Genomic DNA, 14,995 nt, shown 5'->3' on the forward strand with positions numbered 1-14,995 from the left:
TTGCAATCTGCAGAACCTTCCTGTCTCTTTAACAGCCCATCAGCACAGAAGGAAAATTCCACTGCAGTTTTCCCTGCCTCTCCTGACACAGTATTACCACTACTATTAAGCAATATACTGTTCTGTGTTGCTCTAGTAGATTTAAGTGGCAAGGGGGCACAGATTAGAAGAGAAATGGAAAAGCAGCCATGGCTGTGGGGCTGTAAAATACAATATATTCTTTAGGTTGCAACCCAACCATTTTCTAGATGCCACATACTCTCTGGAAAGAAAAAATAAAGATTGCAGGTGTGATTTCTTCAACACGGAAAACTCTGCATGCTGTTAATGCAAGGTATGTAACACTTCTTAGCATGAAAATGCCCACCATAAACACGAAAATACTGTTGATGCCAACTATTCTAAAAAGCTCATGTTGACATGCATCTGAACTACAACAAAAAAAGCTAAAGCTAGTTTTAGCTCTGCTGAAGAGCTAAAGAGCAACAGGAAATGGGGCCTGCCAAATTTTCAATGTGCTGAAGTTGCATTTTTTAAAGACAGCTTCATTTATGAAGACACATTATGGCAAACTGCATGGCAGCTGTCCGACTATCTGAGAACAGTTCAATTGCAAAAGTGCTCAGGTAAGTTAGGAAACAGTTTTATTTTAAAAAAAGCAGTATTAGAATGAAATATTCTAGACATGGATGATTTAATAGCTATTGTACAGGTCACATTCTGCTTACCTGAATATTCTCTTAATCAGTACAGAAGCATGTTTCATATGAAGTGAACATTTTGGAAAATAGATGCTCCTGAAAAGCTTACTTTTAATAAGCACTGTATTTTGGAATTGAACTTTTGTAAGAGAATGAAGTTCCCTTCCCCATGCCCCACAAACACATTTCCCAGGAATGAAGAAAGCCTTGTAAGCACCAGAGGTAATAATTTGTGCTGTTAGAGGCAGCTATTGTTGTGTCAGCACCAGATCTGTAGTAGAGTCTAGTACCAATACCAGCTGTTCCTTCATGTGTGCTGCAGGGTAGGAATGCCAACCTCCAGGTGGGACCTGGAGATCCCCCTGAATTACATATCATCACCAGACTACAGATATCAGTTTCCCTGGCGGAAATAGATGCTTTGGAGGGTGGGCTCTGTGGCCTTTGAGAAGATTATCTTGGTGTCACAGGCAAGTTAGGATACTGAGAAATCTGTTGAGAATTCCTAAAATTCTTCACAGAACAGTAATTCCTCAGATAGAATTACAAAAATAATTCAAATCTGTAGTGTACATCAGATATTTCAGATTTCTAGGTTTTAGATTTTTGTGCAGAGCCCCTATGTTAAGTGTTATTCCACCGAGGAAGAAGTTATCCTTTTCTGAAGAAGCAAAGAAAAGCAACTTGAACATTTCAGGATCTCCTTATCTTTCAGTTAGGAGTTTGTGGAACATATTCCACAAGTATCTCATATGCTATGTACACTAGGAAAAAAGTGAGCTGTGTACATACAGAGGAATGAAAGAGCAGCTGAAGAAAAAAGAAAAGGGGTAAAAGGATTACTAAAGGAGGATAGAGAAATGGCTGAGAAGCTGAATGCATTTTTTTGTCTCCGTCTTCACTGTGGAAGATGAGAAATGTTTGCCCGCTCCAGAACCACTAATTTTGGAAGGGGTGTTTAAAGACCTGAATCAGATTGAGGTGACAAGAGAGGAGGTCCTACAACTGATTAACGAATTAAAAACTAATAAGTCACCAGGTGTGGATGGCATACATCCAAGAGTTCTGAAAGAACTCAAAGTTGAACTTGTGGATCTCCTGACAAAAATATGTAATCTTTCATTGAAATCTGCCTCCGTTCCTGAGGACTGGAAGGTAGCAAATGTCACCCCCATCTTTAAAAAGGGTTCCAAAGGAGATCTGGGGAATTACAGGCCAGTCAGTCTGACTTCAATACCGGGAAAGTTGGTAGAAACCATTATCAAGGACAGAATGAGTAGGCACATTGATGAACACAAGTTATTGAGGAAGACTGAGCATGGGTTCTGTAAGGGGAGATCTTGCCTCACTAACCTGTTACAGTTCTTTGGGGGGGGGGGTGAACAAACATGTGGACAAAGGGGACCCAATAGATGTTATTTGCTTTGACTTTCAGAAAGCTTTTGATAAAAGTTCCTCATCAAAGGCTCCTTAGTAAGCTCGAGAGTCATGGAGTAAAAGGACAGGTCCTCTTGTGGATCAAAAACTGGCTAATTAATAGGAAGCAGAGTGTGAGTATAAATGAAAAGTCTTTGCAGTGGAGGACGGTAAGCAGTGGGGTGCTGCAGGGCTCAGTACTGGGTCCCATGCTCTTTAACTTGTTCATTAATGATTTGGAGTTGGGAGTAAGCAGTGAAGTGGCCAAGTTTGCAGATGACACTAAATTGTTCAGGGTGGTGAGAACCAGAGAGGATTGTGAGGCACTCCAAAGGGATCTGTTGAGGCTCGGTGAGTGGGCGTCAACGTGGCAGATGAGGTTCAATGTGGCCAAGTGCAAAGTAATGCACATTGGGGCCAAGAATCCAAGCTACAAATACAAGTTGATGGGTTGTGAACTGGCAGAAACTGACCAACAGAGAGATCTTGGGGTCGTGGGGACACTGAAAATGTCAAGACAGTGTGCAATTGCAATAAAAAAGGCCAGCGCCATGCTGGGAATTATTAGGAAGGGAATTGAAAACAAATCAGCCAGTAACATAATGCCCCTGTATAAATCTATGGTGCGGTCTCATTTGGAATACTGTGTACGATTCTGGTCACCGCACCTCAAAAAGGATATTATAGCATTGGAAAAAGTCTAGAAAAGGGCAACTAGAATGATTAAAGGTTTGGAATACTTTCCCTATGAAGAAAGGTTAAAACGCTTGGGGCTCTTTAGCTTGGAGAAATGTCGACTGCGGGGTGACATGATAGAGGTTTACAAGATTATGCATGGGATGGAGAAAGTAGAGAAAGAAGTACTTTTCTCCCTTTCTCACAATACAAGAACTCGTGGGCATTCAATTAAATTGCTGAGCTGTCCGGTTAAAACGAATAAAAGGAAGTACTTCTTCACCCAAAGGGTGATTAACATGTGGAATTCACTGCTACAGGAGGTGGTGGCAGCTGCAAGCATAGCCAGCTTCAAGAGGGGATTGGATAAAAATATGGAGCAGATATATATATATATTGGCCACTGTGTGACACACAGTGTTGGACTGGATGGGCCATTGGCCTGATCCAACATAGCTTCTCTTATGTTCTTATGTTCTCTTAAAATCTGTTTTGAAAGCTCTGTGGATAATAAATGTTACGTTCAATTAAAAGTGCATACTCCTTGTTAACCAAACTCTGAACTGTGGAAAGTCTAAGCAAGATAGATCACAACTCACTGTTAGAGGTAAGGCACGCTAGAAGTTTTGAAAGAAATATGCAGTGTAGTTCAGAGGAAAGGGTGAATTACAGAGGTCAGGCAACTTAATTCCCAGCTCAGAGAGGTCCACCTGGTGCCTTTATTGCAGGCATGTAGATAGTAGGCAGTTTATTTTCTCATACCCTTAATCAATTTATCAGTTCTAGTTAGTTGCTTTGTTTTAGAGTCAAACGAAAGTGAGGATGAAGTCACATATTTCAATGTTATCTTTAAAAGCTAGTTTCAGCTGTCTGGAGTCTCAATTTGGACCTCGACCATGAAAGAGGGGCAGACGTTTTACTTCATGGTATTGCTAACTAAAAATGGGTCCCCTTTTTCATTTGGAGAACTAACAACAGTACCAAAGGGCAGTAGTTTCAATTAAGAAAACCAAGAGGAAGTGCAAGGGTTAAACCTATCTCTGGCCTCCCCACACAATCCCAATCTCATTTGAGCACTACACAGCTATGGCTGATAGCAGCTGAGTCTTACCTAGTGGGACTCTTAGTTAACAGCTGCTCAACTACCCTTTTTCCTGTTTTGGTGGTTTTAATGCTCATTTTATAAAATATGATATTGCAACCCATTTTTGACACTTGTTTTATTAAATGTTTCTATTGAACTTTCTCCAAATATGGGAAATATATTTCGGCATTTCTCTTCTAATGCCTTACACTTGGAAGTTTGAATGCTGTTTTCTGTCTTCACTAGTCCTGCAATCATCTTGGAAGAGTGTCTAACAGAAGCAGCTACACCATCTAGCTGAAAAGAGAATCTTGCTCAGAGGGGAGACTGATAGTTGCACAGTGATACACTGGTTTTAATTAACTCTGAGCATGCCAACTCAAGGGCAACTGGATTGAGTCATAACACTTTTCGTCCTTAAAGCAATATGGGTTCTGCGAGTTCCACATTAATACAAGTGAAACTGCTTCCTATCAACTATGCTTCAGGGCAGATTAGAATCTATGGTACACAACAGAAAGAACTTAAATATGAAAGTCACACAAAATATTTCCAGGGAGACTACCTCCCAGGAGTGACTCTTTCTTGAAAATTTAAACTCATGCATTGGCCTTTATTGAAACTTGTTGTTAACCATGGGCACCACATTTTGCCTAGCAAGGCTGCTGAAAGTAGAGGGTTCAAATAGTGTTCTTTGTCTCCCCCCACCCCCGGTGGTGAGTGTCAAAACTAGGAAAAAAATGCCAAACAGCCAAACTAACCTCCAAAGAGATCCACTTCAGAAGCAGCAGCACCAGCTGTAGTTGTAGCAGAAGCAGAGGCTATTTCAGTAGTTGTAGCAGTAGCAGCTGGACTGGGTTCTGGTGCAAATGGGTCTGAAATCTGTGGCTCAGAGGTAACGCTGGAAAGCGCAGCCAAACTGTCTACATGTGTCCATATATAAAGATCAAATGGAAACAGTAAGCAGAAGAGGAAGGAGGAAAAAATACCAACTAACGCTAAATTGCCATAAAAAAGAGTAGAGAGACTAGGCTAGTTAAGTATTAGCAATTCTCAAATCAGAGAACTGGTTTAGAAATCAAGCATTACTCACCCTCTCCCAAAAGGTCTGCAACATTGTCCATTAGAAGATAGCAATGTAAAGAAACAAGAGAGTTAAATAGAACTGCCAGAGTCAACATGCATGCTATCCAGAAGTCATTCTCTGCCAAGGGGGGCTAGTTTCAGTCAACAGGATGCTGCTCTAAATCCAGACATGCCACAGGTACCTTGCATATGGTTTTATATGATGCAGTCTGCTTTCCTTTTCCAAAGCTCCTAAAAACAAAGACTTCTTAAGTGCTTGAGACTTCTCCAAACCTATTACTACAAAAGCTTAATTTAAGCACTTTTAAAGAGCTAACATCATTTTATACATTTCCTAGTTTATATATACCTTTTCATGTTTTACTAGCATGATTTAAGACACTGCTGCTTTCTGACACAATATACTCAGTGACGTAAAGTAACATCATGAATAATAATTCCTAATCCAGTTGGCAGCAAAGGCTATTGAACTTTTTAATACACTGAAATGCTTACTGAGACAAGTGCAATTCTGTAAAGACCATTAATAGAATTGTTTAAATCTTTTTCTTCTAATAAAAGCCATCACCAAGAAATGTCTTTAAGACATCATTTACAGACAGCACAAGGTTCAGCATCTTTAAAAAGAACTTGCCCTCTGTGTATATGCACAAAGTTACCAGCTGTAATAAACTGCATTTCTAAATAGGTATCAATACTGAATGCAATGGAGTCATCAATTCACTTAAGAGCATCTTGAATGCTATTGAAGCAAATGGAATTTTCCCTAGTTTATACTTTAAGTTTGCAAAGTCTACCTGAATATTTCAGGCAAGTGATCTAGATATGCATGAAGAGCAATCCCCTTTCCATGTTACACAAATCAGACTATCCAATATAGTTCCCTCATTCCCACAAATTCATCCACAGGCTTTTTTAGCTAAAGAATTTCATATGTGAACAAAACACTGGAAATAAACAGATAGGTTACTGTAACAAAGCGGCTAAGAAGTTTTTCTATCACAGCTTTACTAATAACTCAGTAAATTTCCAGATTTCTTAGCAGCAAGTGACAACACACATGTGAAAAGCCATTTGCTCATGCCCACCTTACAGACATATAGTTATTTCTCTGTAACAAAATACGCATTGCCTTGTTGCTACATGCAGCTAGCCCTGCCATCTAAAGACTTGTTTTGCTCAGCTGTTATGATTCCTAATGACAGATGCTTCCCTTAGATTTAAAGGCATGATGAGACTGTCTGGACTCTGGACCAAGCCATGCAGTCAATTTCATTTGTAAAGGAAACTGAAGTTTTCTTCTTGTGAAAGGGTTATTTACACAAGTACATGTGTGTGCAGGTTTATATCTTTTTAACTGCAGTTAACATTTTAAAATAAACCTTTCAAATATTTGGGCATGGGAGGAATACAACATGCCATTACTTGGTATGAACTAATCAGATCATAATGCATAATGGGATGCCATCTCATGGGTTATGCAATATTAAGCTTCTCAGGGACCTAAAAATCATCATGTACATTGATGATGTTAAATAAATAGCATTACTAATGGTAATGGAAATATTAAGTAGGCTGTTGTGACATCAAAAACTGCTTACACACTGATAATTAATTATGCCCCCCCCCAACAGGCACAGTTTACAAGTTCCTCAAGTCACAAATCTGTTCAGGCCAATCATCTTCAGCAATTAACATTACAAGAGTGGGGGGAGGAGTTTGGGGGGGAATCCCATGGAATAGGACCTATTGCTAAGCATGTTGGTGCCATGATCAGTGATTTGTGAAAACATTCCCCCTGCATATATGCAACCATTCTGCACACAAAACAAGGAATTGTCCCACATTCCCTTGTTCCTGTAACACCTTCCAAAAAGATAATTTCCAGAGCCACAGGACCCACAGAGTGGGGATAACTATGCAGTATGGATGGGTCTAGGGTGAAAAAAGACAAGGGGTGAAATTATTGCTCTTCTGCAAACACAGCGACATTGAGAAATGTGCTGTTTTCATCCTCTTGTCCTTCTTCACTGCAGCCTACTGAAGCCAAGACTGTGCACCACTGCATGGCTCCCATGACTCCAGGAATGATTTTTCCAGGTTTTGAAGGGGATGAAGGTGGGATTAACAGGAGAATATTCCACGTGCTTCTGTGCATGGATTGTTGGCTACTTTAGAAATATCTCTTTGCTTCAAATGCAAGCGTACCCCAGGTCCAGAGCATAAATGCTCATTTAGATTTTTATAAATAATAATTTAAAAAACCCTGGGCAAACCTCAGATTCCACCTACATAACATACATACTGCACCTTCACAACCATCTGCTATCATTTTGGTCCTTTCTACACTATAGTCCTGGTTCAACCCTGTCCCCAAACTTGACACTCAAGTTCACCTCTGTTTTTATGTATAATTTCTACATTACATTCAAGTTTATCCCTGTTTTTATCTTGGGTTGGGGTTTTTTTGTTTCTACACTACACTGAGTTCACCTCAGTTTTGCCCCACAAATTGTCCTGGTATATATGGATGCTATTTTGCCCAGGGTTTTCCTGCAAGGTAAATCAATGTGAGTTGAACTCACAAAACCCAGATGGAGGTCCAAGTGCAGAAAGGGCCCTTTTTGAACTTTTTAGTAACTGTGTCCCAGTCACATACTCTAGAGATGCAGTGCCAAGAGCACTTTTCTGGGATTAAGTCCTGGTGAATAAAATGTGATGCCACTTACTTCTGAGTAAGATATGCTTAGGATAATATATATATTATAAATCAATATAAATTATATTGATATATATTATAAATCGATGTATTATATATCGATATATTATAAATCGATTATAAATTGATGGTGCTGTCTCATTTGGAATACTGTGTACAATTCTGGTCACCACACCTCAAAAAGTATATTATAGCATTGGAAAAAGTCCAGAAAAGGGCAACTAGAATGATTAACGGTTTGGAACACTTTCCCTATGAAGAAAGGTTAAAATGCTTGGGGGTCTTTAGCTTGGAGATATGTCGACTGAGGGGTGACATGATAGAGGTTTACAAGATTATGCATGGGATGGAGAAAGTAGAGAAAGAAGTACTTTTCTCCCTTTCTCACAATACAAGAACTCATTGGCATTCAATGAAATTGCTGAGCAGTCGGGTTAGAATGGATAAAAGGAAGTACTTCTTCACCCAAAGGGTGATTAACATGTGGAATTCACTGCCACAAGAGGCGGCTACAAGCATAGCCAGCTTCAAGGGGGGTTGGCTAACAATATGGAGCAGAGGCCCATCAGTGGCTATTAGCCACAGCATATTGTTGGAACTCTCCGTCTGGGGCAGTGATGCACTGTATTCTTGGTGCTTAGAGCGGGGCAAAGTGGAAGGGCTTCTAGCCCCACTTGTGAACCTCCTGATGGCACTTGGGGGTTTTTTTGGCCACTGTTTGACACAGAGTGTTGGACTGGATGGGCCATTGGCCTGATCCAACATGGCTTCTCTTATGTTCTTATGATTGCTTCCTAGATGTGTATGTTTCATATTTTCAAGCCCCCTCCTCTTACACTGCAAAAAATGCAAGCCCCCCCACCCCCATGTCCATTCAGCAAATGGAGATAGTGTATTGTTTCCCTACTGCAAACAAATACAAATACACTGGAACAAATACAGTACTTTAATCTGTTACATTCTGATGCCAGAAAAAAACTTAAGAAGTTGCTGAAGAATGTGGCAAGCATGACTCTACTGAATGCATACCCATCCTATTTTTCCCATGGTGTGGAGAAGGGCAACAAATATTCAATCACTGTCGAAAAGTCCAATAGTACTCCCCTGATACTGTTATTAGGAACATTTTTTTTCAGTAATGCCAGAAAGAACAGTATACATATTGCTTCCCTAGGAATTTTCTGAAGTCCCATGTTTTCTACCACAGGAACAGACAGGTGTAATTTTCTATTTAAAGTTCTGGAGGAATAACACAGAATGGGCATTTGAAAAGGGAAAAAAATGAAGGTGCCAGCACAGTTTCTTCTTACCACCACCCTACAAGCAACACTTTACTATCTCTGTTGTCACAACATTTCACAAATGCACAACTCCGTGTGCAAGAGGCAGATGCACTGATGTGGAAGAGTGTTCATGGGGAAACTTAATTTGGTAAATAACCCTGGCATACTGGAAAGGCTAACAGAGAAAGAGCCCTCTCAATTGCTGCCCCCCACTGGTGGAACCAACTCCCAGAAGATGTAAGGGCCTTGCGGGACCTTGCCCAGTTCTGCAAGGCCTGTAAAACAGCTCTATTTCGACTTGCCTTTAGTTAAACTACAGTATAAGTAGATGCCCAACATCGCTGAATGCAATGGTACCAACACTAGCACCAAAAATAGTTTTAAATTATTTTAAACTGTTTTAAATTGTTAATTGGTAATGACTGTTAATTTTAATTGTTTGCTGATCGTTTTATTGTTTGGGTTTGATTGTTGTTAGCTGCCCTGAGCCTGCTTCGGCAGGGAGGACGGGATATAAATATGAGGGATAAATAAATAAATACATACATACATACTCTTATTTCCTTTTTTTTTGTATGGGGGGAGTTCACAGCTGTGGATGGATTACTATCACATCTGAAAAAATGTTGTCCAGGCTGCAACTCATCAGGCAAAACACACCCAACAGCATGTATTGTGGCCCATTAGGAATTTGATGGAAATCTTGATTTTACAGTCCCAGGCAGACAGCAAAAACATTGTGGTTACAGAACACAATACACATTTAGCAGGCTGGACTGGACATTGAGACCGATTCCCCACTAGCCTTATGCTGCTCTTACTCTCCACTTCTCTGCAGGGCTTCCGTTGGGTTTCACACTACCTGCCTCGGGGCTGCAACTCGCTTCGCCTTTTTCATGCGGCAAACAGAAACCAGTTTCTAGAGGATCTTGTTTGATGCGCTAAAGAGGTGGAGCTAGTTGCAGCCCTGGTGCAGATAGTGTGAAATCCAACAGAAGCCCCACGGAGAAGAGGAGAGAGGCATAAGGCTAGTGAGGAATCGCTCTCTGTTAGGTACAGCTTTCCAAGAATCAGTGTGGGGAAAAATGTTTAACTTGGTGAGTTCCATCTGGAGATTACTTCAGCTGACAGAAAACAGGTCCATCAGTGGAATGTGACTTTCTTGCATCCCCTAGCTCACTATAGCCAGAAATGCTCTCCAAAATGCTGTTCTTGGGATACCAGGGATCCTGGGAACAGCATGTGGTGTAAACTAGGAGTTTAAGGAGAAAATTGACAAAAATGGTACCCTTCCTCCTGCTAGTGGAACTGGTTTCAACCCATGATATCTAAAAGAAGACACATAGCTAAGCAAGATACCACCCCCAAAGATGATGAGGAAGAAGAAGACTGCATATTTATACCCCACCCTTCTCTCTGAATCAGAGAGGCTTACAATCTCCTTTATCTTCTCCCCGCACAACAGACACCCTGTGGGGTAGGTGGGGCTGAGAGAGCTCTCACAGCAGTTGCCCTTTCAAGGACAACCTCTGCGATAGCTATGGCTAACCCACGGCCATTCCAGCAGCTGCAAGTGGAGGAGCAGGGAATCAAACCCAGTTCTCCCAGATAAGAGTCCATGCACTTAACCACTACACCAAACTAGCTCAGTCCATGAACTGAATGAATCTGTATGCACAAATACTATTCAAATTTCTACACCTTCTTTTTAGGTTCTCATGTAATCCAAGGGTTAATGTTCTTGGTAGGTATTAGAAAGTTTTTAGGGAGTACCGGCACCCTCCACTGTGGTTCCAGACTACTGCATATTTAATACCAATTTAAGGGATTCACATTTTAAAAGTCACATTCCTTCTACTGAAGGAGAGAATTAAAGCCCAACATGGTGGGGAATACAGTGCTGCTATTAAAGGACAAGTAACACGTAAAATGAGAACACATTGCAGAATCAGCGTTTTATTTCTGTAATGCAGATGCTGATTAGCAGAAATGGAGAACCACTTTGATTGAAGCAAAGATTAACCTGCTTGCCAGAATAAAAGCTGTCAAAACTATGCTGGACTATCAAATAGCATTTTCAACTTTAAGAAAATTAAAAGAATTAACTTTTTAAAAATGAGCTGCAATACAGGATGCTGATCTCAGTTTAGTGATTTTAACTTAAACACTGAGAAACGTACACTGTGCTTTAAATATATATGTCAGGGGTGGCCAAACTGCAGCTTGGGAGCCACATGTGGCTCTTTCACACACATTGTGTGGCTCTCAAAGCCCCCACCACCCATTAAGTTGGCTTAGAGAAGGCATTTGTCTCTTTAAATCACTTCTCCAAGTCAAGCCAGCTGGCAGCTTGTAAAATGCATTTAAAATTGCTTTTTTTCCACCTCCCCTTCTATTTCCTTCCTTCCTGCCTGTTCTCAAACATCTGATGTTCATGTCTTGCAGCTCTCAAACATTTGACATTTTTCTATGTGGCTCTTACATTAAGCAAGTTTGCCACCCCTATAAATATGTGTGTGTGTGTGTGTAGTGATTGCTTATCTCAGATCTCAATACGGACTATGTAGTGTCTTTGAACAACTTTCAAAACTTAAGGTACACTAAAAGTAACTAGCATGATACCAAGGTTTGCTCTGATTCACTATTCAGTTTTGCTAGTAGGACCCCCAAATTAAGACTGCAAGAAGTGAGAAACATTAGCTGGAAGACTTCCACTACCAGGCTTTGTATGGCTTTCCTTTAAAAACACACACTTCCTAGAGGTGGCCTATGAGGCAAGGCAGTGGTAATAAAATAACAGTGGGCAGACCACTTCATCTGACTCCCATGTAACCATATGACCAGCAGTGTTCCCTCTAAGCTGAGTTAGCGTGAGCTAGTTTACAATTTTTAGCCTCCAGCTCACACATTTTTGTCTCAGCTGAGGAAAAATGGCCCTTGAGCAAGCGAACTTATGCACTATCTCACAATTTTAATGCCAGTAGCTCACAAAGAAGAATTTCTGCTCACAAGACTCTGCAGCTTAGAGGGAACATTGATGATCAGCACTGGGAAGGCTGCAGGATCTCCTTTCATCCCTGCTCAGATGTGGCAGAGGCCTTCTATTAAACCCTCTCTCACTGATCACTGCATTCCCCATATCATAGCAGCACAGTAGAGAGACGTAGTAGACACACGTCTGCAGCTTTTAAAAGATCAGCATGGAATCAGTAATCATTCAAAAATATGAAAGTTACCTTTCCCCCATTCTTATTACTACAATGAGTTTAAAACAAAAAATAAATCCAAATTTGCCATGCATTGATTATTTCTAGTAGAATTATTCTTGTAGGCACACAGTCATGGAGCCAGGGCCTATTTCCTAAATGCTCTGAAATCTCTCCTAGAATACTTTTGTCAATGCATTTTTAGTAGAAAAGCTGAAAGATGGGGTGCCTACAGATGAGAACCATAAGCGCCATAAGCATTTGCCACAAAGGAGAAGAGCCTCAGTACTTATATTTGTTCCCTTAAATGGGGCAGGGGCAGTCATTACTCAGGGCTGGTGTTAGTTTTGCAGATGTATTCACAGAACAGAATTTCTTTTTTACCTCCCCATGAAGTTGCACCTGCAGGAGCTGCGGCAGCTGCTTGTGCAGGACTTGATGCAAAGTCTGGCTGAAGGTCTAGAAGATCGCTGGAGGGTTTGGAAGCACTATTATGAAGAGATCAGAAAAACCTTTAGAATGAAAGCCAAAGATGTCAGCTGCCAACCTACTTCCAGCCTTGTACAGTCTTTCAGAAGGGTTAACAAATGGACATCTGCAAGTATTTATTTTGCTACAGCTGCGAGCGCCATTACTTTAATAATCTGATCATCAAGCAGCCAATAATATCCGTGGCATGGACTAGAGAGTTTTATGGCATGACGGGACAAGGAGCATGAGGGCCTCTCCTTCCTCCTCCATATCTTATGAGGAGCCAAGACACATCAGTGTATGGAATTATTTCCACAAACAGTCATACTCATATACACTTTGGATTTGGCACACATTTGTGTATTTCAGTGCTCAAAGTAATCTATACACATTATATTGCAATATCCTGTGGCACATTTGCCAAAAAGCAGGCTTTAGCCATTCCAATAACTGTTTGAAACTGTATGAAAGAGGAGGAGGTGATTTAGCATCCCTGGAAAGGCATTTCCCCCCACTGTCAAAGCTCTTTAATTATTTCTACAGGAAATTATTTCATTTACTCTTCAACTAACCTTACTGGAGCTGCTGTAGAAGATGTTGCAAAGAGATCAACTGGAGGAGACGTATCAATACTTTTTGCTGGGGTGGAATTGGGAGATGTAACTGTTGTGGCTGGAGAAGACTAGACAAGAACAACTTATAAATACATAACCCAGAAAGCCTAATCAGGCAAAGCAATTATATTTTCCATTCAGCAGCTGTTACATTAAGCACTCTAGGATTCCTCATATAAAGAGAAGGTTGCCAGCCTCCAGATGAAGCCCAGCAATCTCTCAGAATTACACTAAGCAATTCTAGGATTCCTCATATAAAGAGAAAGTTCATGGCCTCCAGGTGAAGTCTAGAGATCTCTCAGAATTACTGCTCATCTTCAGACTACAGTGTTGACTTTTTCTGAATAAAATGGCAGCTTTGGAGGATGGACTCGGCATTATACCTCATTGAGGTCCCTCCTCTGCACAAATACCGCCCCCAGGCTTCATCCCCTAATTTCCAGGAATTTCTCATCCTAGAGTTGGCAACCCTATGTTAGTAGCTCACTTAAAATAAGTCTCCATCTAAAAGCTTACTGTCTTAAGAATGGTTTGTTTTTTTTCATTCTGAAGCCATAAATAACCATTAAAATTTATTTAACCAGAGGTTCAGTCATTATGTGAAATACTTGCACTAAAATGTGGCATAAAGCTTTCAAAAAGGCTCAAGCCTAAAATATTAATCTGTCTGGATGCATACAAAAGATCCAGATACTTTTTTCAGTACTGAAAGTCACAGTGGATGGAGCAGTTAACTTATTAGCTTCAAAGTCTGAGTGCAAAATGTGCAAATGCATGTGCCAGAATCAGCTTACCAATTTACTGCAAAAAAGAGAAATGGGAACAAAGCAAGAGAAGCACCAATGCTCCTGCCCCATAAAAGCTGCTTTTTCCTGAGTTCCTTCCTCTCCCCCCCCCCCCCCCCGCTTTGCAAAGATTGCTTCTGATTTGAGTCCCACAAAAAGAAAAAACAGCTAGGTCAAACTACTTTCCAAGAGGAAGAGAAAGAAATGCAGAAAGGCGAAGAGTTTGGCACCTTTTCCCATCTAACCTTGCTGTGCTTTGAACTACTTCCACTTGATAGCACTTTGACATGACCCAAACTGGGTTATGTTGGGTTTATGATGCCATGATATCTAGTTTGCCTCTTAGTGGCAGTGTTTTTACACATCACTTTTTATTTATATAGTCAAGAGACTGCTGAGAAGTCTTAAATGTTTAAACTGCGTAATTACTTAGGGCAGTGCAAAGGTGGGGGGGGAGCACAGAAACTTATTTTAAAAAACATTGAAGCCAAATCAGGAAGATAAAGAAGTTACTGTATTAACAGTAACTTCTTTCTGAGCTCTTCTCTTGAATTTTAGGTCTTTGGTTCACAGCTCTAGATGTTATCAAGGGATCAGCAGCTAAGCAACATCTCAGATTTCCCTGCCATGACAGAAACTGTCAACTTGCCAACATCTATCTTGGAAAAGGTCCCATCACTGCATCTTCAAGGAAAAGAGTGTTGCTCTTTGTTGTAGAAGTCCAGTGTCAAATACATATTCACCAGTTGCCAAGGGGTTTGTATTGTTTTTTAAAAAACTTACCTAAGACAAATTTATGCAGACTAGAGAGGGTAAGTTGTGCAACTGAGAACATTAGAACCCTGTTTTCTTTCTAAGCCTTCAAATACTTATTTTTTAAAGGCCATAAGCTTTTTCGTAACAGGGAAAGAAACTAAATCCACACTGATTCTTATAGCAAAAACAGAGGGGCTTG

General features: G+C 40.5%; 1 protein-coding gene across 1 annotated transcript in view; it reads right to left on the minus strand.

Annotated features, from left to right (window-relative positions):
• The window catches only part of SNAP91 (synaptosome associated protein 91), a 113,252-nt gene that overhangs the window by 23,696 nt on the left and 74,561 nt on the right, over window positions 1-14,995 (minus strand). The window contains exons 13-16 of the mRNA XM_060236606.1: window positions 13,214-13,323; window positions 12,555-12,658; window positions 4,970-4,984; window positions 4,638-4,799 (exon numbers count right to left, since the gene is read on the minus strand). Coding sequence (XP_060092589.1) covers window positions 4,638-4,799; window positions 4,970-4,984; window positions 12,555-12,658; window positions 13,214-13,323 — 391 coding nt within the window. The remainder of the gene's footprint in view (window positions 1-4,637; window positions 4,800-4,969; window positions 4,985-12,554; window positions 12,659-13,213; window positions 13,324-14,995) is intronic.

This window comes from Heteronotia binoei, chromosome 1 (assembly GCF_032191835.1).
Source record: "Heteronotia binoei isolate CCM8104 ecotype False Entrance Well chromosome 1, APGP_CSIRO_Hbin_v1, whole genome shotgun sequence".
NCBI lineage: Eukaryota > Metazoa > Chordata > Lepidosauria > Squamata > Gekkonidae > Heteronotia > Heteronotia binoei.